At 53.6% G+C, this 20,865-nt stretch overlaps 1 protein-coding gene across 1 annotated transcript; it reads left to right on the forward strand.

The window, feature by feature from the left end:
- Nucleotides 1-12,981: 12,981 nt before the first annotated feature.
- DES (desmin) lies at nt 12,982-19,684 on the forward strand. The gene is made up of 9 exons (XM_032857284.1): nt 12,982-13,659; nt 14,715-14,775; nt 14,893-14,988; nt 15,145-15,306; nt 15,482-15,607; nt 15,997-16,217; nt 17,484-17,527; nt 19,250-19,332; nt 19,545-19,684. Exons 1-9 carry the CDS (start codon nt 13,082-13,084, stop codon nt 19,584-19,586), a joined length of 1,413 nt encoding a protein of 470 aa, XP_032713175.1. The 5' UTR covers nt 12,982-13,081; the 3' UTR covers nt 19,587-19,684.
- Nucleotides 19,685-20,865: the final 1,181 nt, after the last annotated feature.

Raw genomic sequence — 20,865 nt, forward strand, 5'->3', positions numbered from 1 at the left:
GGGGACCAGAGTGGCCCAGGAGGGGGAAGTCAGCCCCCAAACCTGGCCAGACAAATCTTCCTCTTTAGACGCATTTCATGAAGGGAAATCAGGCAGCCTGGATCTGATATTCTCGCCTCTGCCCTCCCACTCAGCCGCACAGAGAAGCTGTAAACACTCAAAGGCAAGGATTAACTCTGCATGTGGTGTCTGGGACATTGTGAACAACTCTCTGTGGCTGTGTGTGTGTCTGTGTTGGATCGATCTTTTTAAACCCAGCACCTAGGACGTGAAGCTTGGTACACAGCCAGTGTTCAGTAAATACTGATGGAGAAAGGAAGAAAGGGGGGAAGGAAGAAGGAAGGGTAAATAAATGACAATTCTGTCAAAGCATAGAAGCAGCTACTTGGAATGGGCTATACTTGGTCTGTGCTAGATTTCCGAATGTGGGTAGTGAGAGGGGTCTCTCACAGGCCAGATACCAGTGTCCAAGTCAGAGCAGAACTGATGGCCAGCACACAGCCTTCCTCCATCCTACCTCCCTGCCGCAGAGCCCCGCAGGGGCCACAGAGCCCTGGGCCCGCAGATTTCGAGAAACAGCATATATTCAGGCCATAGCCCTTCCTGGGCTAAAGCTCTGCCCCTGGACTTGTATCCTATTAAGTAATTCTTTAAAGCCCCTTAGGCCTCTGTAAAAGGAAAGGTAATGTGAAGAATTCCAGAAGGGTTGGAAAAGCCTGGTTGGGGGTGGGGCGGAGATGGGGCTGAATTCCTTCCTGGACCAGCAAAGGAAGGGCGCCCCAAGCTCCTCAGGAAACCTGCAGTTTTCCCTTATGGCCACTGGAGGGCACTTTGACCCTGAAATACCAGCTCTCGCCCACCTGTCACATCTTCAGAGAGAAACGTTTTTAAATTACCCCAGTGATGGTTCTCCTGTGTCGAATATCCAATACAGTGCTAACGCCTTAAAAAAAATACCATCTCATTTAACAGCCACTACACTGTGAGTTAGCTTGGCTGTTTAGGAAAAAACATTTGTTCGGCTAAATACCATTTGGGTGTAAGAACTTGAATCCAAGCCCCTGTGTACCAACCATAATCAGTGAATGCAAGGGGTGCCTGGCTGGCTCAGTGGGTGGAGCATACGACTCTTGATCTCGAGATCTTGAGTTCAAGCCCCACCTTGGGCGTTGAGATTACTTGGAAAAAACAATGAATGCCCATGGAACTGATGAGGCGGCTGGCTGGATAGATTCTTAGAGACAAGGGTGTGCTTCCGATGTCATTACTGAGCAATTCACACAGATACGAAATTGAAAGATGCCTTACAATTTGTACATTTCACAGGGACATGCTTTTTTCCCCTGAAATGATGTTATGAGATAAATGACGTGTTTCACAGTTCATGGGTGTCTTAACTTGGAGGAAATGGTCATTGCAATGTAAGGCAGAAAAAGATAATTTTCATTTAATACTGAAATAGCACTTGCAATCTACCCAGAACTGTTCTAAGCACTTTATTTACATAAAGTAACTCACTTAGTCCTCACAGCTGCCCTCTGAGGCAGGCACTGTTAGGATCCCTGTTTACAGATGAGGAAAGAAGAGGCCTCAGAGAGCTGGCATGGCTAGGAGGCAGAGCCAGGTTTAGGGACCCAGGCAGTCTGGTCCCAGAGTCTCTAATCTGGAATTGGGGAAATCAGGCTGGAGCTAGCTTTGAGAGAGGAGGGGTAAGAGTTCCACGGGAAGAGATGCATTTTGGGGGAGAGGGTGTTCCGGGCACATGGTAGGGCATTAACGAAGGCCCAGAGGTGGGAAAGCGAGGTGAGGAGTCAGGCTAGCCTCCCTATGAGGCTACGGCGAGGCCCAAGGGCAGAGGACATCACAGCCAGAGCTCCCTGGGGCCTCCTAGGTGTGGGAAGAAGAGAGGCACCACAGGGGCTCTGTGTTGGGGTGGGGGTGCTCTAGGGCAGGGAAGAGCTGAGGCCACCCAGCCCCCGCCCCTCTTCAGGGACCAGCGTTTGGGAAGTGCAGTGTGTGCTCAGGAAACGGTCGGCTTGGATTACAGGGAAGATTAAAGGAGCTAAATTGGGCCTGGGGCTGAGGGAGGTGTCAGAGAAGGGGACTGCAAAGGGCCAGCAGCTGGCCAGCCCGGAGAGGCTGCCGGGAGCTAAGGGTGGGGCCAGGGAGCCCACAGCAGGCAGGAAGCCCTTCTGACCCCAGCGAGGCCGGAATGTAGGGTCAGCAAGCAAGGGCATCCTCACTCAGAGGGAGCTGGGGGAGGGGGAAGGGCAGAGACCATGGGGGAGGTGGAGTGAGAGTGTGTGGTGGGGAGGGGGTTGGAAGGAATGGACTGGAGAGGAAGGGAAGGGGGCAGAGACCAGAGAAGGGGAGGAAGCTGGGGGTAGAGACAGTCTGAGCCCCATTCTGAGAGGGTATTTGGCACTCCAAGCCTTGTCCTAGCTGGGAAGTGGAGGGGCATTTGTGGCTTGTACGGTGTTGTGGGAGAGCTGGTTGCACAAAACCGAGGAGCACCCTCCCACAGCCCCTGTGCCCCTTTCTGCTCCTCTCAACCCCCTCCCCCAGCCTGACTGGCAGCACCAGCTGTGGCCCCTCCCAGCTCCCAAGGCAAGTGGTCAGTGGTCTATTCTGGTGCCCAGGGTGGCTGGGGAGCCTAGGAAGGACAGAGGGAGATCCTGGCCTGGCTCTTCAAGGCTGGATAGGGAGGGGCATCAGGGAGGCTCTTTGGGACAGTTGTGGGTAGGGTTCTAACTGCTGTGGGCGGGGAGAAAAACTCCAGTGCTCTGATTTCGACAAACAGTTATCTCTCAGGATCTCTAAATTTGGGAAGGGAGGGATTATATCTGGAACATCTCTGGGTGGCTATGAGGCCTGAGAGCTATGACAGTGGGAATCCCCAGCAGCTGACCTTGGACCCCGGATCCAGCACAGCCCCCAGTCCCAGTCCCCAAGGAGGTCTCTCCAGGACTGCCTTGTGCACGATGCTGTCTGAGGCCTGTGTCCAGGCCAGCGGGGGGCAGTCTGGGGCCAGGGTATGCTCAGGGGATCCTCTCTGACGGGCAGGGGAGCCCCAGTGCCTGGCTGGCCTGCAGGTGGCATGGGGCAGAGTCGCCCCCACTGGCTTCTTGATTCCCTAGATGGGAAATCATCAATGCCCCACAGGTCCTATGGGATGGAGGCCAGACTCCCCCAAACCTGCCCCACTCAAAGCCCCGTTGGCTTTCTGAGGACAGTGGGGTTGGGGAGAGGAGCAGGGTAGAAGGCTGGCAGGACTTCCCCACTAGATAAGGGACTTTTCAGCGCAGCTCCCTGGATAGGGCTGAGTTTAAAAAAAAAAAAAGGAAGGACTAGAACTGAACCTGCCAAGTCAATCTGTGGCAAGTCTTTAGAGACACAGAGAAATGAGCTGTGTTTCTAGGAGCCATCATAAGGTTCGAATCCAGATGTTGTTTTTACTTGCTGTGCAACCTTAGAGAACTTCCCTAACCTCTCTGAGCCTAGTATCCATAACTGTAAAATGAGAATAAGAGTTATTGCCTAACACTGTGAGGATTAGAGATAGAGTGATTCTGTATGGCAGGTGTCCAGAATACCATGCCCCACATAACTACCAGTTATGGAGCACCTACTGTATACTGGGCATGGTATTCTGGACACCAGCCATATAGAATCACTGTATCTCTCTAATCCTCACAACATTGGGAAGTAACTCTTATCCTCATTTTACAGATGAGTAAACTGAGGCTCAGGAAGGTAAAGTAACTCACCCACGAGTCCTAGATCCAATTTGAATCCAGGCAGTGGTCCAACAGCTGCTTCCCAAATCCCCGCCCCCACTCCTTCCCCATCCCTCTGCAGGGTCAAATGGAATCTTGGCCATTGGCGGGCTATCGGCTATTGAGACAGATAGGAGAAGATAGAAGGATGAAGGACTGGGGCTATTAAAAACACTGAGGGTCCAAGAAGGGTATCTTTTGGAACCCAAGACTCACTCTCATTGTGTACTTAGATGGTTTGAAGAATAAAGTATCCCCTTCAGCAGCTAGAACGGCTCCGAGTACTGAGGTGGGCTGTGATCTGGACTAGCAGAGAGGGCCCTGAGGTCTGAGTGGACCCCAAGACTGTGACTCAGCTGGCTGGAGGAAGAGGAGGATGATCCTGTAAGGCTATAGATAGCAACCGCGCATAGTGGCCATGTGAGGTCATTGCCAGCCAGCTTAGGCCCTGTTTAAAGCATGCCACAGCCTTGGAGTGATGTAGGAAACCTGGACAGGGCCCAGGACAGCACAGATATGACCAAACTGGAGGGGCTGAAACCAAAAAAGCTTATGAGGAAAGATGAAAGGAATGGGGATGAATCAGGGAAAGAGGCTGAGTGATGGCACTAGGAACCTGACAGTCTTCCAGGGAAGAGAGGAAGCTGCCTTTCTCTCTCTCTCTCTCTTTCTCTCTCTGGGTCCAGTTCTAAGCAAGAAGGGGCTTGCATTTCAGCAGAGGGATTAGAGTTCGGCCTGGAGAGTCTATCTAGGGTGTGAATCCATGGGCAGGGGAAGGAGCCTGTGACTTCTCCCTGCATGGAAGTGGGAGCAGTGCCCCCGAACCCCATCTCAGGGGTTCCCAACTTGCCCTGACAACCTCCACCCTAGTTCTCAGACCCCTTCCCCTCTTCCACCCAGATACACCCTAGTCTGGTCAAAGAGTGTTTCTCCTGTTCTTCATGGGGGTTTTGGCTAGGGGTGGGGGTGCACATCTGTGTGGGGAAAGGGGGCTCCTCTGCCTTGGATCTCTATCCCTTTGGGACATGGCTCAGGGCCAGACGCCATCTCGAGGAGTTCAGAAGTAGCCCCTACAAACTGCTGGGGATTGTGCAGGGTGGCTGGGGTGCCGAGGAGAGGGATGTGGGGGGACAGCTGAGACCCTGAGAGCCAGTGCAGGGCACGGGGTGGCACTGGTTTTCTTGGGCAGGACACAGTGACAAGGGGAGCCCGGGGAGAGGCAAAACGGGAGCCCCGAGCAGTTGGGAGGAGCAGGAGGGTGGGGAGAACCTATGTCTAAGGAGGTACGCGATACCATTTCTGCTGGCTGCTGTAGCCACATCTCATCATGGGACAGGGGCCATCCTGGAGCCTGGCCAGAGATCTGGGTCCCCCTTGATGGAGAGTCTGGGGTGAGCAGGGAGGCTCCCAGCAAGGCTGCCCAGGGAGGCACCGAGGCTTTGATTCCCAAGAAAAAGGCCTCTCTCACTCAGGTCAGAACAAGGAGGAATGTCCAGGATATTTCACGAAGGAGAAACTGAGGCCCAGAGAATGGACACGTGCAGTCCCACCACACAGCTTAGCCAGAGCTGGCCCAGGCATCTGGCCTCCCAACTCCCAACCAGATGCTGCTCTTGGCACATCAGGATGCCTTCCCAGGGACTTCTAAGGCTACCGAAGCCCCTTCTTCTCCTTCCCTCCGCTTGACTGGGGTCCCCATCCTCTACTTCTCCATCTCCTTATTGATGCAAGTAACCCCCCCACCCCAGGCATCCAGCAGCGGCGGGGGGGTGGGGGGCTAAGAGTCCACAAACACCTTCACCTCCACCATCTCAGCAGCCCCTCCCCTTGAAGCTCAGCCCTACCCCCCCCCCCCCCCCCCCCCCCCCCCCCCCCCCCCCTCCAAGGCGTCCCCTTTGGTAGAAGTTGAGGCCAGGGAGGAGGTGAGATTGGCCTCAGACTTCTCCTACTTTGGCAGAAAACCTGCAGCGTTCCATGTCTGTAAAAGGAGCGTGGGGCAGGCAGGGGTTGGAGCCAGGCTCTGGGCCTCCCCGGGGAAGAAGCTGGGTCAGGGGTGTGGGGGTTACAAAGTGGAGGCAGAGGAGGGCTATATGGGGATGGGTTGAGGGTGCTGGTGAGGTTAGGGGCCCAGAACGGCGGTGGGGTCACACGGAGAGGGAGCCAGTGGCCTGAAGGTCTTAAACCAGTGAGAGGCAGAGGGTGGCAGACAAAGGGTGGATGGCTGGCCCAGCCTGGAGAAGGGGGTGAGCCTGTAGCATGAGAGAGAGAGAGTTTCAGGGAGAACCCTGACGCCATCGTCCTGCGGGGGCCCCCCAGTTCAACGGCCCCCTGGTGATTTCAGGAAGAAACAATTGCTTCTGGACATTCCTTCCCTTTTACAGTCACTCCAGGCTGCTCACCACCCTGTGGAGGTTACACAGTCACTAGAGCTGAGAGGGGGTGGGGAGGGAGCAGTGGGGAAGGGGGCTGTTGGGAGGAGGGCTCTGGGAGCACTGAAGCATGGAGGTGCCAGAGAGCCAGGGCTCCGCTGGGGGCCACTCACTGTTCCAGCTCCCTTGGCCCAGAGACTCAGGATGTCAGAAGCTGAGGGGACCTCAGAGGCCATGTTGCCTGACCCCTTTCATAGGGCTTGACAGGACCAGAGAGGAAACAGGACTTGCCCAGGTCCCACAGATGATTTGTGGGTGAACCCCCAGGCCAAGCATCCATATCTAGTCTTGCCTCCCCCAACACCCCTGTGCTTGAGCCTCCTACCTCCCTACCAAGTGCTAAAGCTGAGGCAGGAACCATGGTTTGGGTTCATACCTGCCACCCTGTCCCCAAGGCTCTCAGGCAATGGCTGCCTCCTGGCCCAGCCCAGCTCGGGATGGAAGCATGAGGTGCCCAGCTGGGAAACAGAAAGAGGAGGAGGATGGGCCCTGGGGAAATGAGCGAAGGAGGTGGGGGTCAGTGTGTGGAGGGAGGGTGCCCTGTGGGGAGGCATCAGCACAGCCTTATACCCGGGATCCTGGGGTTGGACTGTGGTAGGTGAGGCACTCCCAGACGGGGCAAGGTGGAACAGTTGCTCCTGTCCTCTCCTTTTTAATGTCTTTCAGTTTTTCCTCAGCCCAAATGCCCCATGCTGGCCAGGTCAGTGTCCCTATCCCAGCCATCTACCGATGCCAGTCACCTGCCCCCCTATCTGTGCCATCTATGGGATCTGGGATGTCCTGTGGGTAGCCAGGGCCCTTGTGTTCCAGGAAGCCCTCTGTGAGGTTCAGAGATCTGCCTAGCTATCCCTAAACCCTCCAGACACTGAGCTTAGGGGAAGCCAGGGGACAGCAAATGCAGAGGTCTTGAGGCTGGAAAGAGCTTAGCAGGGTCCTCCGATGGAAAAGAGGGCCGTGTGGCGGAAGGAGGCTGAGCCCAAAGTGAGTGAGCTGAGGTTGGTCAGATGGGCAGGCCGGTCCCAGGGAGCCTTGGAGGTCATGGTGAGTTTGGGTTTTGCTGGTTCATTAGTTCAGGGAAGGGAGAAAAAGTGAAAATGGGGAAACAGGCAAAGTGTCCCAAGAAGAAGAGTACTATTCCCAAATATTTGGCCTGTATAGGTGGGGTTCTTTTTGCTCTATTTCACTCCCAAGTTAGAATAAGTGGCATAGCAAAGACACATCATCTGGCTTCAAATATAAGGAGATGATACATATATAAATTATATATATATGTATATGAATATGTATGTGTGTGTGTGTGTGTGTGTGTGTGTATTTTTTTTAAATAGGCTCCATGGCCAACGTTGGGCTTGAACTTGAGACCCCAAGATCAAGAGCTGCGTGCTCTACTGACTGAGCCAGCCAGGAGCCCTTAAGGAAATATTTTTTTTAATATTTCATTTATTTATTTGACAGAGAGGGATCACAAGTAGGCAGAGAAGCAGGCAGAGAGAGAGAGAGAGAGAGAGAGAGAGGAGGAAGCAGGCTCCCCGCTGAGCAGAAAGCCCGATGCAGGGCTTGATCCCAGGACCCCGAGATCATGACCTGAGCCGAAGGCACCCACTGAGCCACCCAGGCGCCCCAAGGAAATATTTTCTAATACTAGAGCTGTCTACTGTCCTGTGACAGAGATGTGTCAGGCACTCAATGACTCTTAGTGGAATGGAATGGGCTGCTCAGAGACACCGCGTTCCCCGCTGGGCTCATGCTTGCTACTGTCACCAGAGAGATTTCAGCCTTAACTGAGAAGTAAAGGACATAGGACTGGCCAGCCTTGTGACCTTTGAAGTTACTTCCAACTACAAGTTTCCAAGACTCTCCAAGGTCAGGATAATCTGGGAAGATTTCAAGCAAAAGTGGGACTGACTTTCTTCTCTGATTTGATAAGATGTCTTTTTTTTTTTTTTAAAGACTTTATTTATTTATTCGACAGAGAGAGACAGCGAGAGAGGGAACACTAGTAGGGAGAGTGGGAGAGGGAGAAGCAGGCTTCCCGCCAAGGAGGGAGCCCAATGCAGGGGTTGATGCAGGGCTCAATCCCAGGACCCTGGGATCATGACCTGAGCTGAAGGCAGATGCTTAACGACTGAACCACCCAGGCACCCCTGATTTGACAAAATGTCTTGATAACACTCAGTGTACAAGACATTGTACCACATACACAAGTTTATAAACTGTCCCCTTTCTTCTGAAAAACCCTGAATGAAATGGTCTTAGTGGACCTTGCCATTTCCAACATCAATTAGTTCAAGTAAGAGCATGACCTTAAAATAATGTGACTATTTTTTAAAAATAGCTGATCAAAATTTATAAATCCAAAAGTGTGTCCCCAGGATATTCATAGCAGCACTGTTTATCATAGCAAAAGAATGGAAATAGTATAAATATCCATCAATTAAAAATTGGCTAAGTAAATTATGGCAAATCCATACAGTGAAATACAAATGAGGATATTAAGAAGAATGACTCAAAATCTCCCAACAAAGAAAAAAATAGAACCAGATGGTCACTGGTGAGATTGACCAAACATTTCAGAATTAACACCAATCCTTCTCAAACTCTACCAAAAATTTGAAGATGAGGGCATACTTTCTAACTCATTCTATGAGGCCAGCATTCCCCTGATACCAAAGCCAGACAAAGACACACAAGAAAATAAATCTACAGACCTATGTCCCTTATGAATATTGATGTAAAAAAATCTCAGTAGAACACGAGCAAACCAAATTCAGCAGCATATTAAAAGGATTATACACCATGACCAAGGGGGATTTATTTCTGGAATGCAAGGATGTTCAACATAGGAAAACCAATCAGTTTAATATACCACATTTATAGAATGAAGGGAAAACCCCACATGATCAATTTCATTTACAATAGCATCAAAACAATAAAATACTTGGGAATAAACATAACCCACAAGGCATAAGACTGGTTCATTGAAAACTATAAAACATTGCTGAGAAAAATTAAAGAAGACACAAATAAACGGAAAGACATCCCATAGTCATTGATCATAAGACTTACTGTTGTTAAGCTGTCAGTACTGCCCAAAGTGACCTAGAGTCAAAGCAATTGCTATCAAAACCCCGCACCTGTTTTTTGAAGAAATGGGAAAATCCATTCTAAAATTCACATGGAATCTCAAGGGACCCCAGATAGCCAAAACATATAAAAAAAGAGCAAAGTTGAAGGCTTCACACTTACTGATTTCAAAACTTCTTTCAAAGCTACAGTAATTAAAGCAGTGTGGTACTGTCATAAGGACAGATATATAGGCCAATGGAACAGGCCACAGAGCCCAGAAAAAAATCTCACACATATGACTAAATTGTTCTCAGCAAGGGTACCAAGAGCAAATTCACTGAGGAAAAGACAGTCTTCAACAAATGGTGCTGAGAAACCCGGATATTCGCATGTAAAACAACGAAGTTGGACCCTTACCTTACACCACCTGCAAACATGAACTCAAAATAGATTAAGGACATGAAACTGTAAAACTCCTAGAAGAAAACATTAGAACTCATGACATTGAGTTTGGCAGTGATTCTTGCATATGACACCAAAGTTCAGGCAATAAAAGAAAAAATAGATAAATTGGACCCATCAAGATGAAAACGTCTTGTGCACCAAGCGTACAATCAACAGAGTGAAAAGCATACGATCCCACTGAATGGGACCCCTTGGCCTCTGTGCCAAGTACATTATCCTCCCAGATACATTATTAATATTTTTAGTGTGTCCAATTCTAAGTAGTCCCCTGGGGAGGCAAAACTCTGACTCCAGGGGTGCTGCCCAGTTGAGAACGTGTTTTGGAGCACTCTTCTTTCACCTGCTGTCCGAGGCTTGGAGTGTTGTTTTGCTGCCCTCCATGGTAGCAGATTCTCAGGGTTGGAACTGAAGTTTGGAAATGGCCCCAAGTGGTTCAGAGCCAAGTCTGGTAGATGTTCATTTTGACTAGAGAATAAGTGACATAATTTATTTATTTGTTTTCTGCTTCATTTCACCACGGAACTGAGGCATTGGACTGGTCCTAACAGCAATTTCCTTATGTGGTCAGAAGACGGTTCACAGAGAGGACTCCTAACAATGTTCTGTCCTCCCTAGTATTGTGGAAATGGGTGCACCCTCTCCTACAAGAGATTGGTCAGGAATGCTTTGGCTACAAGTGAGAGAAGCCAGCACCAAGTGCCTTAGGGGGGGGGGGTGAAGGAAAAGTTTATTGGCCCCAAAGTCAGGAAGGACATGGGGTGGGGGGAGCTCAAAAAATCAAGAGTAGGGCTGCAGAACCAGGTCCCCCCCACCCCAGTAGCTGGAATTGAGGATTTCCTGCCCTGCATTCTCTCCAGGTGTCTCTGCTTCTCCTTGTATGTTGACTTCTCTTTCCTCCTAGTGCAGGAATGACCCCACGGGGAAGGAAACATAGTTGCCACAGGCTCTAGCTGTTTCATCTATAAATTCCAGGGAAGGTCTCTGATTGGCCCTTCTCAGGTCCAGGTCACCCCTGAGCCAATCACTGCAGTCAGAGGGATACAGTTGCTAAGACTGGCTGGGAACTGGGTCATCTGTCCACCCATTGTGTGTATTCTGTGTGTGTAGCCTTTGTTACTAAAATAAGGGAGCGGGAAAGAAAGCTTGCAGGCTACTTGGAACTACAACAAGGATGCTTGTTGCCTGGGATATGCTAAGGATCCACATGGTCTCTCAAATTCTCCAGGAGCCTACAATCTAGTTTGGGAGACAAGACACAAAAATAACCAGAACACAACAGCTTGCACTGACTTGAAGCCTGGATAAGAATATCTGGAACCCCCCACCCACCTCATAGGCCTGTCTCTTGGATAAAACTTAGATACTTAGTGTGGAAAGGCTTTGAGAAGACAGCAGTAACAAAGCCCTTTACAGTTCACCTGGCATATTCACATCCATTCCAGGGGGCCAAGCACAGCTCTGGAGTCGGACTGCCTCAGCTTCCTGAGCGGCAAAATGGGAATGATACTAGTTTCTGCCTCATAGGGTTGTTGGGGATTGGGGGTGTTCACACTGTGTGGCACACAGTGGGGGCTCAGTGTAAGGGGTTATTTGTGTCTTGTTATATTTTGGGGGGCAGCAGGGAGGGAGACAGGGAGAGAGAACTTAAGCAGGCTCCACACCCAGCATGGAGCCCGACACGGGGCTCGATCTCACAACCCTGGGATCACGACCTGAGCCCAAGTCAAGAGTCAGATGCTTAATGGACTAAGCTACCCAGGTGCCCCTATGCATTGTTATTCAAGCCTCTTCAGAGCCTGTAGGGTAGGTATGGCAAGGCTGACCACTTCCACTTGCTAGGGGAGGACACAGAAAAGTGAAGGTCTTGCCTGCTAGTAACTGGGCCTGCTGGTGATGGCAGAGCTGGGGTAGGACCTGTGCTCTATTCCAGAAGCTGGCATTCCAGAAGGGTCAGGTCTAAGGGAGGCCTGCAGTGTGCCAGGTGAAGGTGTAGGGAGACAGCCAGTGTTCATGGAGAAGTGGGGATGTCCTCAGGGGTCAGCCAATACCTTGTGCTGAGGAGGAGGAAGACTATGAAGGTGGGACTCCATTCTGGCGGGGAGCTTGGGGCATTGTGGGGGGTGGGAGGTGATTGGGGCTTAGCTCCCCGAACCTGCCTGGGCCATATGAAACCCACGTCTCCCCAGGTACCCGCCCCCCCCCCCCCAGAATGCCTCTCCCGTGTGCCTGTTTCCCAGACTGATGCCTTCTTCTCTATAAATACCAGCTCTGGTATGCCGGGCTGGCAGCTGCTGCTGCCAGAGAGATGGCTAGGCTGACACATGGCTCCTGACAAAATACAAACCCCTGGTGTGTGTGGGTGTGGGTGATGTGAATAGGGGGGTGAATCAGAGAAGGCATGGGGGTGGGCACAAGGGGGCAGAAGCCTGGTAAAGGTGGCGTGTGGGGGTGACTGTGCATAGTAACTGGAAACTGAGAGGCTCCCGGGCTCTTTCTGGAAATCACCCTATCGTTTATAAACTTGAGGCTTTGCCCTACCCTGAAGAGGGGGAGGAAAAGAGCTTACACTAGCCCAGAGGGAAACTGAGGCTCAGGGTTAAAATCTTGGTGCCAGTGGACATACCTGAGGAGGCGTCTCTGGCCAGGACTGCTCTCTGACCCCCCACGCCCCCCCAGGGTACTCCCCCACCCTCCCTTCTTGCCTAGAGACCCTCTTGCTCCATGCCTGGCTGGTGAGTGCCAGTCTTTCCTGAGTTCTTCCAAACCTCTGCCACTTCTAGAGAATCCTTAAGGAGGAAAAAAAGTGCTTTTGAGGCTTTCTGGGGAATAGGCCTTGTTCCTCCAGGAAATGACCCAAAGTTTCTCCTCCAAACGAAAGGGACACCCTCAAACCAAGGGGAAACCTCTTTTCCATTCTCTCCCCTGACTACCTCCCAGGGCGAGGCGGGCACCCAAGGGCAGAAAGAGGCTGCCTAGGGCTTCCAGACAGGCTTGCTTCCCCAGGTGAAGGGGTTGGCAGGCCTGCCCATCTTCTGCCCTCCTAGGCCCTCCAGCCTGTCCCACACCTCTTGCGGGCCCCTTCCCACCCGCGTAGGGCCGTAGGGGCGCAGGCCTCTTGCGGGGGAGCTGGCCTCCCCGCCCCCACGCCAGCGGCCGCCCTTCCTGGCAGGACAGCGGGATCCTGCAGCTGTCAGGGGAGGGGCGGCGGGGGCTGATGTCAGGAGGGATACAAATAGTGCAGACGGCTAAGGGGCCCTGTCTCCCCTCGACGCATCCACTCTCCAGTCGGCCGCCTCCCGCCGCCGCTTCCTCCGTGTCGCCCAGCCTCGCCCGCGCGCAGCCACCATGAGCCAGGCCTACTCGTCCAGCCAGCGCGTGTCCTCCTACCGCCGCACCTTCGGCGGGGCGGGGGGCTTCCCGCTCGTCTCCCCGCTCGGCTCACCGGTGTTCCCGCGCGCGGGCTTCGGCACCAAGGGCTCCTCGAGCTCGATGACGTCCCGCGTGTACCAGGTGTCGCGCACGTCGGGCGGGGCAGGGGGTCTGGGGGCGCTGCGGGCCAGCCGGCTGGGGTCGACCCGCGCGCCCTCCTCCTACGGCGCGGGCGAGCTGCTGGACTTCTCGCTGGCCGACGCCGTGAACCAGGAGTTCCTGACCACACGCACCAACGAGAAGGTGGAGCTGCAGGAGCTCAATGACCGCTTCGCCAACTACATCGAGAAAGTGCGCTTCTTGGAGCAGCAGAACGCGGCGCTCGCCGCGGAGGTGAACCGGCTCAAGGGGCGCGAGCCCACCCGGGTCGCCGAGATCTACGAGGAGGAGCTGCGCGAGCTGCGGCGCCAGGTGGAGGTGCTCACCAACCAGCGCGCCCGCGTGGACGTCGAGCGTGACAACCTATTGGACGACCTGCAGCGGCTCAAGGCCAAGTGAGGACCTGGCGCTCCCGGAACCCCCTTTCCGCGGGCTGAGAGCGGGACGAGGCCTGGGGGCTGGGGGGCAGCTGTCAGCACCTCTCTCCCCCCCACACACCCTGTCCTGCGCACCAGGGACCCTCTCCCACCCCTCTGCGGGGAGAGAGTCATCTACTGGTGTTCCCCAGAGGAGAGATGGACTCCTGGGTCTCTCCCTCGTGCTCATACTCTGCAAAGCAGTTTTCTTGGGGACATCATAGTGTGCAAATGGAAGACCTGAGGCCTGTGGACAGCCCCTTAAAAGCGTCCTAAGATGTCAGGGTGGTGTCCATGGGGGACTGGCAGATGAGCAGATGGAGGAGGCCCGGGTACAGTCAGAGGGAGAGGGGGTTTGATAGGAGACAAGGAAAATCGGGCAAGCTGGGAAGGGCAAAGGGTGGGGAATCTAAGTGGTAGCTCTCAGCTCATCTGTGATCAGACTACCCCACACCCCGGGGTGGGGGGAGGTGGATAGAGAGCAGATCTTAGTCCCTAGGCTGGGCTGAGGCTGTGCCATTTCACTAAGGGAACGGATAAGCTAGAGGAAAGGGGAGGGAGCAAGCCGCAGGCTCCTGAAAGCTTCCGGGGCCTGATAGCGGGCTTCACCTGGCTTCCAGTAGGAAAAGGCAACAAGAATAGAGCAAGTACTCCTGGGTCCTGCTTCTGACGGCAGGAGTGAGCAGAATCAATGTCCTACCACCCCGATCACAAACAATAATTGAGCACCTATGTTGGCCAGACAGGGGCTGAGAACCAGGAACGTGGAGGTGGATAGAATAGACAGAGTCGCTAATCCCAGGGAGGTCACAGTCTGGTTGGGGACATAGACTTCCGGGGTGTGGCTCTGGGGAAGAAATTGGACCACTTCCTGTCCCCTCCCCCGGTGGGCAGGGCCTCTTGTCTCTACCCTGGAGCCAGGCCTCCTCTGGGTGGCCTGAGCCCCACTCCCTGGGCAGCCCCCACCAGGCCTATCCCCACGGCTGGTTTTATCCTCACCAACTGTCTCTTTTCTGTCTGTCTGTTCTGGCCAGGCTGCAAGAAGAGATTCAGTTGAGAGAAGAAGCAGAGAACAATTTGGCTGCCTTCAGAGCGGTGAGCCCTCTTTGGTCCCCCAGCAGCTTTACCCCCTCTGACCCCAGGGGCCCCTCGTCTCCCTCTGCCCTGCCTGAGTTCTCAGTGACCCTCTCCCTCTTGCTTGACCACTCCCAGGACGTGGATGCGGCTACTCTCGCTCGGATTGACCTAGAGCGCAGGATTGAGTCTCTCAACGAGGAAATCGTGTTCCTTAAGAAAGTGCATGAAGAGGTATGCCTTTAGCCCTCCTCCTCAAGGTCCTTAGACTCTAGTAGGAGTAGCTGGAAAGGAGGAGGGGGAGTGCAAGGCTGGGGAATGGGGGAGGGGTGTGAGGGTGCCGTGTGGGTGGGGCCTGGCAGAGCCCTGAAACCCAGCTGCGCCCTACAGGAGATCCGAGAGCTACAGGCCCAGCTTCAGGAACAGCAGGTCCAGGTGGAGATGGACATGTCCAAGCCAGACCTCACCGCCGCGCTCAGGGACATCCGGGCTCAGTATGAGACCATCGCAGCCAAGAACATCTCAGAAGCTGAGGAATGGTACAAGTCAAAGGTGGGCAACCTGGCCCGAGGGCTCTGGCCCCTCCATTCCCCTCCGTCTCTATCTGGAGGTGCTTCCTGTGGCTCTCTCCGTGGGGAGGAGAGTGAACCAGGGTCTTCAGGCTCCCTTGCCATCCCTGCCCTTCGTCCTGCAGCCTCCTCATCTCGGTCCCACTTCCTGCCCACAGGTGTCCGACCTGACCCAGGCAGCCAACAAGAACAATGACGCACTGCGCCAGGCCAAGCAGGAGATGATGGAGTATCGACACCAGATCCAGTCCTACACCTGCGAGATCGACGCCCTCAAGGGCACCGTGAGTGCCCGCCCACCTCGCCCCACTGAGTCCTTCCAGCCTGCAGCTCCCACTCTCACTCTGAGACCCTCTCTCTGGGCCTCTGTCTCCTCAAACCTCCCACAGGGGTGAAAAGAGACAGGTGGCTTCTCAGTTGAACTCTCAGGAGTCGGGGGGTTCCTAGATGGGAGTGGAGAGGAAGGACACAGATGCTTCCTTTTATGACTTCTATTCTCTGGGTCTCCCCAGAAGGCTTCATTTGAGTTTAGGATTCCCTAGCTCAGAAGAGCGTGCCTGACCATGTGGGGTTGCACTCCAGCTCCAAGGCTGTGTCTGTCCCCATCCTGAGCCCCTACCCTGGTGCCCACCCCTCCATGACTCTCCTTGACCTGGGTGCCCCTCTCCTGCAGAACGATTCGCTGATGAGGCAGATGCGGGAGATGGAAGACCGCTTTGCCAGCGAGGCCAGTGGCTACCAGGACAACATCGCGCGTCTGGAGGAAGAGATCCGGCACCTCAAGGATGAGATGGCCCGTCACCTGCGAGAGTACCAGGACCTGCTCAATGTCAAGATGGCCCTGGATGTGGAGATTGCCACCTACCGGAAGCTGCTGGAGGGAGAGGAAAGCCGGTGAGGGGCTGGCGCTGGGATTCTGGGGAGTGCCGAGGGGCCCATTCCTGCACCCCCCCATACCCCTGGGGTTGGGGAGGGGCTCAGGATCACCTTAGAGAGATCCGGAAACAATTTTATACAGGAGGCCACCACACCACTAATTGCAGAGACTTAACCAAGGCCACCTGGGTAAAAAGTGACTTAATTAATAGCTTTTATAAAAAGAGAAATAGAAGTATTCCCTCATCCACCTTCAGAATTAAGAGCCAGCAGCATAAAACCATGTTCAGCAACCAGTAATAAAATATTACTGCCAGTCAAGGAAGAGATGAGAGCAGAGTGGGGAATGATGAGCAAGGAAAGGGAGGGGCTGATAGAGACAAAGAGAGAGCCTGAGACACAGGTTAAGAAGGAGAGGGCAGACTTGTGCCGGAGGGCGCGTGCACGCATACACACACACACACACACAAGCTTTTAGGAAAAGATAGCATGACATGCTCAGAGCAACTCACTTCTAGACACCAAAAATGACATATGACTAAAAGGCAATGCGAGGCAACTTTTCTGGGGCGTTGGAAATGTTCTGTATCTCAATTTAGACTAGTAGTTCCGTTGATGTAGACGCTGATCAAAACTCATTGCAAAATTGCAGACTAAGATCTGTGTATTTCACTGTAGGTAAACCTAACCTCAGTTTAACACAGGTCAATTACTCAAAAAAATGACGCTTATGGATACTCATAAAAACGATGATGTCTAAAGTTTAAAACAAGAAGCAGACATGCTTAAATACAGACTTGCGCACAGAGAGAGGTCAGAGTTCATAGAATTACATCTACACATAATGACCCTTCAAGGCAGCTGGAGATGTGTTGCGTTTCCCCGCACTAGGCATAAATGGGGATGGCATTTACCCTGGAACTCACCCTTCTGTGGGTGGACCAGCAGTTCCCAGCCTGGCTGGCGGGTGGGCATACACAATGGCTGTGGCCTACAACTGCTATCCATATACCTGAATTAACTGAGGAAGGAGATCCTGGTGACCTAGAAAGGGCAGGGGTGTTGGGAGTATGGCTGTCAGGCCAGCAGTTCAGAGATGGAAAGGGACAGTTCCTGGGAGAGCTGGAGTTGCCCTTTGACCCTGTGTTCTTAGCCACGTGAAAGGTCAGTGGGACAGGGACAGCTGACAGTGGCCTTTGTTGAGGACCAGGGCAAGCTTTGATGTGTGGTCACAGGGAGATATAGAGGGCCCTAACCCTTTGGCGGCTTGATCTCCCCTTTCAGGATCAACCTCCCCATCCAGACCTTCTCTGCTCTCAACTTCCGAGGTGAGTGCATGTTGGCAGGTGGACACTGGGATGGCAGGGGGCAGGAGTCCAGCATGGGCACTGCCCAAGGCCAGCTGGGGAGGGGGAATGGAACCGGGGGGATGGAGCTGGGGTCTGGGACAGAGAACGGGAGCAGCTGCAGGTGGGTGGGGAAGTTTAGGTAGAGGCACCTTCTAACAGAGAGAGCTTTTTAAATATTCCATGGTATTACACTGTATTGAGCATGTCCCCAGTACCTTCTGGGAGTCTCGGACATCGGCAAACAGCTTCGATTCCCAATATACCCAAACTCTGAAAGTACCAGGGCTGGCCTTGGGGGTCTGGCAGCAGAAGCATCTAGAACCATATACCCTGGACTACAAGGCGCCCCCCCCAGCCATTGTCTGTTTGGCAAATTGCCAAGCACCCCCCTGCACCCCACCCTACCCCACCTCCTACCAGTTGCTTGTTGAACACCTCCAGTTTGCTGGAGCAAGATGTTGGACACAGGCTTTAAAAGAAAAAAAAAGAAACCAAACCTTAGCAAAGCCAGACAATTAAAAGAAGGAGCTCCACGGGCATTCTGCCATTCTGACATTAGTAATATGCAGATTGAGTGGCTTTCCAATCCCAGAGAACAGAAAAACAAACTATAATGAAACATTAGGAAAGCAAATCGGACTCACTGGCTTGGCAGTGTCGCCTTTCCTAGATCAAACCTTTTTTGTCTTCCGTGTTCGTTCCCGTCGGGAAAATTACATTCTGTGCCCCACCAAGTTATGACATTTGTCGCAGGCTGGCGGCTCACTGAGGAAATTCATGAACACCAAACTCGTCATACCCAGGACCTAAATTTGACCAGCCCTAGAAAACTCAGAACCTTTTTTTTTTTCAGTAGTTTATGCAGACACCCAAGTGTGAGCCTCGCAATTGAAACTGCTTAATGCTTTTTCAAATCAGTGGCTCTGTGGCCAAGATAGCACATCATGGCTGGTGTTTCACGGCAAAGAAACTGAGGCATAGAGAGGCAAGGGACTGGCCACCAGCACAATGAATCCATAACCAATTCTTGTCTGTCTCTCTTTCATAAGACACAGTTTACTCATCTGGTCTCTCTCTCTCTTTTTAAGATCTATTTATTTATGAGAGAGAGCAAGAGCGAGGGAGGGGGGAGGGGACAGAGGGAGAGAGAGTCTTAAGCAGACTCTGCATCAAGCATGGAGCCCAATGTAGGGCTGGATCTCACAACCCTGAGGTCACAACCTATGCAAATCCAAGAGTCCGAAACTTAACCAACTGCACCCCCCCAAGGCACCCCTCATCTGGACTCTTAAAGAGGGGCTGGGTACCATGAGGCCCTTCAAAAGAGTATCTTGGGACTGGGTTTGGGGTTCTGTCAGGGTACAGGTTCACACAAGGCTGTGCTGGAGCCCAGTGGTGGAGGGGAAGTGAGGGCATGTGTGAGGAGTGGGAATGTTGGATGGTCTGGGGCCTCAGGGGTCCTCCACTCTCCTGAATCAGCATCTCTTGGCTCCTGAGCCTGTCTCAGCTGTGGGACTGGCCCGGGCGTCTGTAGAGCTCAAGGACAGGCTATAAAGTCTTGCTGAAAAAGTCATAGCCCCATCTTGAGGGGGTAGGAGTGTTTTGGGCTCCACCCCATGGGATGAGGGAGGGACTGCCAGTCCCTGGAGTGGCCCAGGCCTGGACTTGGTCAGGCTGAGTGTGTGGATGGATCTGTTACAGAAACAAGCCCGGAGCAAAGGGGTTCTGAGGTCCACACCAAGAAGACGGTGATGATCAAGACCATCGAGACCCGGGATGGGGAGGTGAGCCATCTGCCTGCTTCCCTTAGCCTGGTGGGGGCTCTGGGGTAGGTCTATGAGGCTGTCAGCCAGGTGTCTTCCACCAGCTGTGCTGGTTCAAGGCCCTGCCTGGAGGGAGAGTGGGTCCTGCCACATCGGAGTCGGGGGAGGACCCAGGGCTGGGTCCCCATTCTCCTGTTGGTGCTGGTTTGGACTGGGCTTCTCTCCCTCCCCAGGTTGTCAGCGAGGCCACACAGCAGCAACACGAGGTGCTTTAAAGCCAGAGACCCCTCTGCCACCAGAGACCGTCCTCGCCCCTGTCCTCACTGCCTCCTAAAGCCAGCCTCCTTCCATCCCAGAGCACCACACCCAGCCACAATGCTCCCCTCACAGCCTCTGACATTTGCTCACCCATCACCACGCATGGCCCCCGCAGGGGACATGGCCCACCCCTGCCCAGGCACAGGCAGCCCCAGCCGTGTGAGTCCTGAATGTTGGAAATGAGTGAGCCTGGCTCCTAGCTGCCCTCCGCGTGTGCTGGGCAGGACCAGCGTGGAACCAGAGCAGACCAGTCCCCTCCCACTTCTGGGACGTCAGGCCCTAGCCTCTACCTTTGGAGAGGGCCCCAGAGCAGGGCGTTGGGACCCCATAGGACCAGGATGGAGCCTGGAGACCTCCCCACTCCCTACTCCCTAGCCTGGGTCAGAGAGAAAGGGCAGCCTCCCCAGCAAGCCTGGCAGGTGACTAGAGGACTAGCCCCTGTGGGAATGGGGGCTTGACACGGACCCCGTTGCCCCTTTCCGAGGGTGGGCTTAGAAAGCAGGGGCTGCAAGAGGGAACCCCCGAAGGTGCCATTTGTGGGAGGAGGAGATTCAGAAGGAGAGAGGGTGGGTGAGATGCTGGAGAGAAGTGAGGAGAGAGGCAGAGAGTGGTCTCAGGCAGGGGAAGGGGTGCCCCCTCTGTGCCCACCCCTCCCCTGCAGCAGGGGCTCTGGACAGAAACAATAAAAAGAGAAGTACTAGCCTAACACGTCCCTGGCTGTGTTGACTGCCTGGTCGCCTCTGGGGGCCCCCAGGTCCCTGCTGCCCCACCCCCTGGGATGGATGCTGCCTTCCTAACTCCTCAGAGCTCAGACCGTCCCCCAGGGCCTGTCACCTCTGCTGTTCCCAGAAACTACCAGCCTTGCTGTGTGTATGTGGCATAGGGTGGGAGGGGAGTTGGGCAGGGGGCTTTTGTTAGGGAGCTTTGAATACCTCCTGTTAGGCCCCAATTTCTGGAATGCCCCCTTGGGCCCCCTTTGGGCCTTCAGATCATCAGGCCCCAGGGACACCACCTGCTGCTCTTTCTGAAGGGCATTGCCTGGCTCTGAAGTAGGGCTCTCCTGTTCCCCAAAACAGCTCACAGCCCCTTCCCGTTAAACCTGCCTGAGCACCTTCTATGGACAAGGACCGATTCAGGAAAAACAACATTGTTAAGAAAAATAGAAAGTTCTATCTTATTTTTGGAGAAGACTGAAATTCTCTGAAGATATCATTTCAGCCTATGTTAACCAAGACT

The sequence above is a fragment of the Lontra canadensis genome, unplaced genomic scaffold (genome assembly GCF_010015895.1).
Source record: "Lontra canadensis isolate GAN:19392208 unplaced genomic scaffold, GSC_riverotter_1.0 scaffold13, whole genome shotgun sequence".
In the NCBI taxonomy this organism is placed as follows: Eukaryota; Metazoa; Chordata; class Mammalia; order Carnivora; family Mustelidae; genus Lontra; species Lontra canadensis.

Bases quoted from the DNA above. Each gene is read 5' to 3' on its own strand.
- DES (XM_032857284.1), top strand. From the start codon at position 13,082: ATGAGCCAGGCCTACTCGTCCAGCCAGCGCGTGTCCTCCTACCGCCGC. The intron at 14,776-14,892 runs GTGAGCCCTCTT...GACCACTCCCAG, and splicing joins ATTTGGCTGCCTTCAGAGCG to GACGTGGATGCGGCTACTCT. The intron at 15,307-15,481 runs GTGGGCAACCTG...TCCTGCCCACAG, and splicing joins AGGAATGGTACAAGTCAAAG to GTGTCCGACCTGACCCAGGC.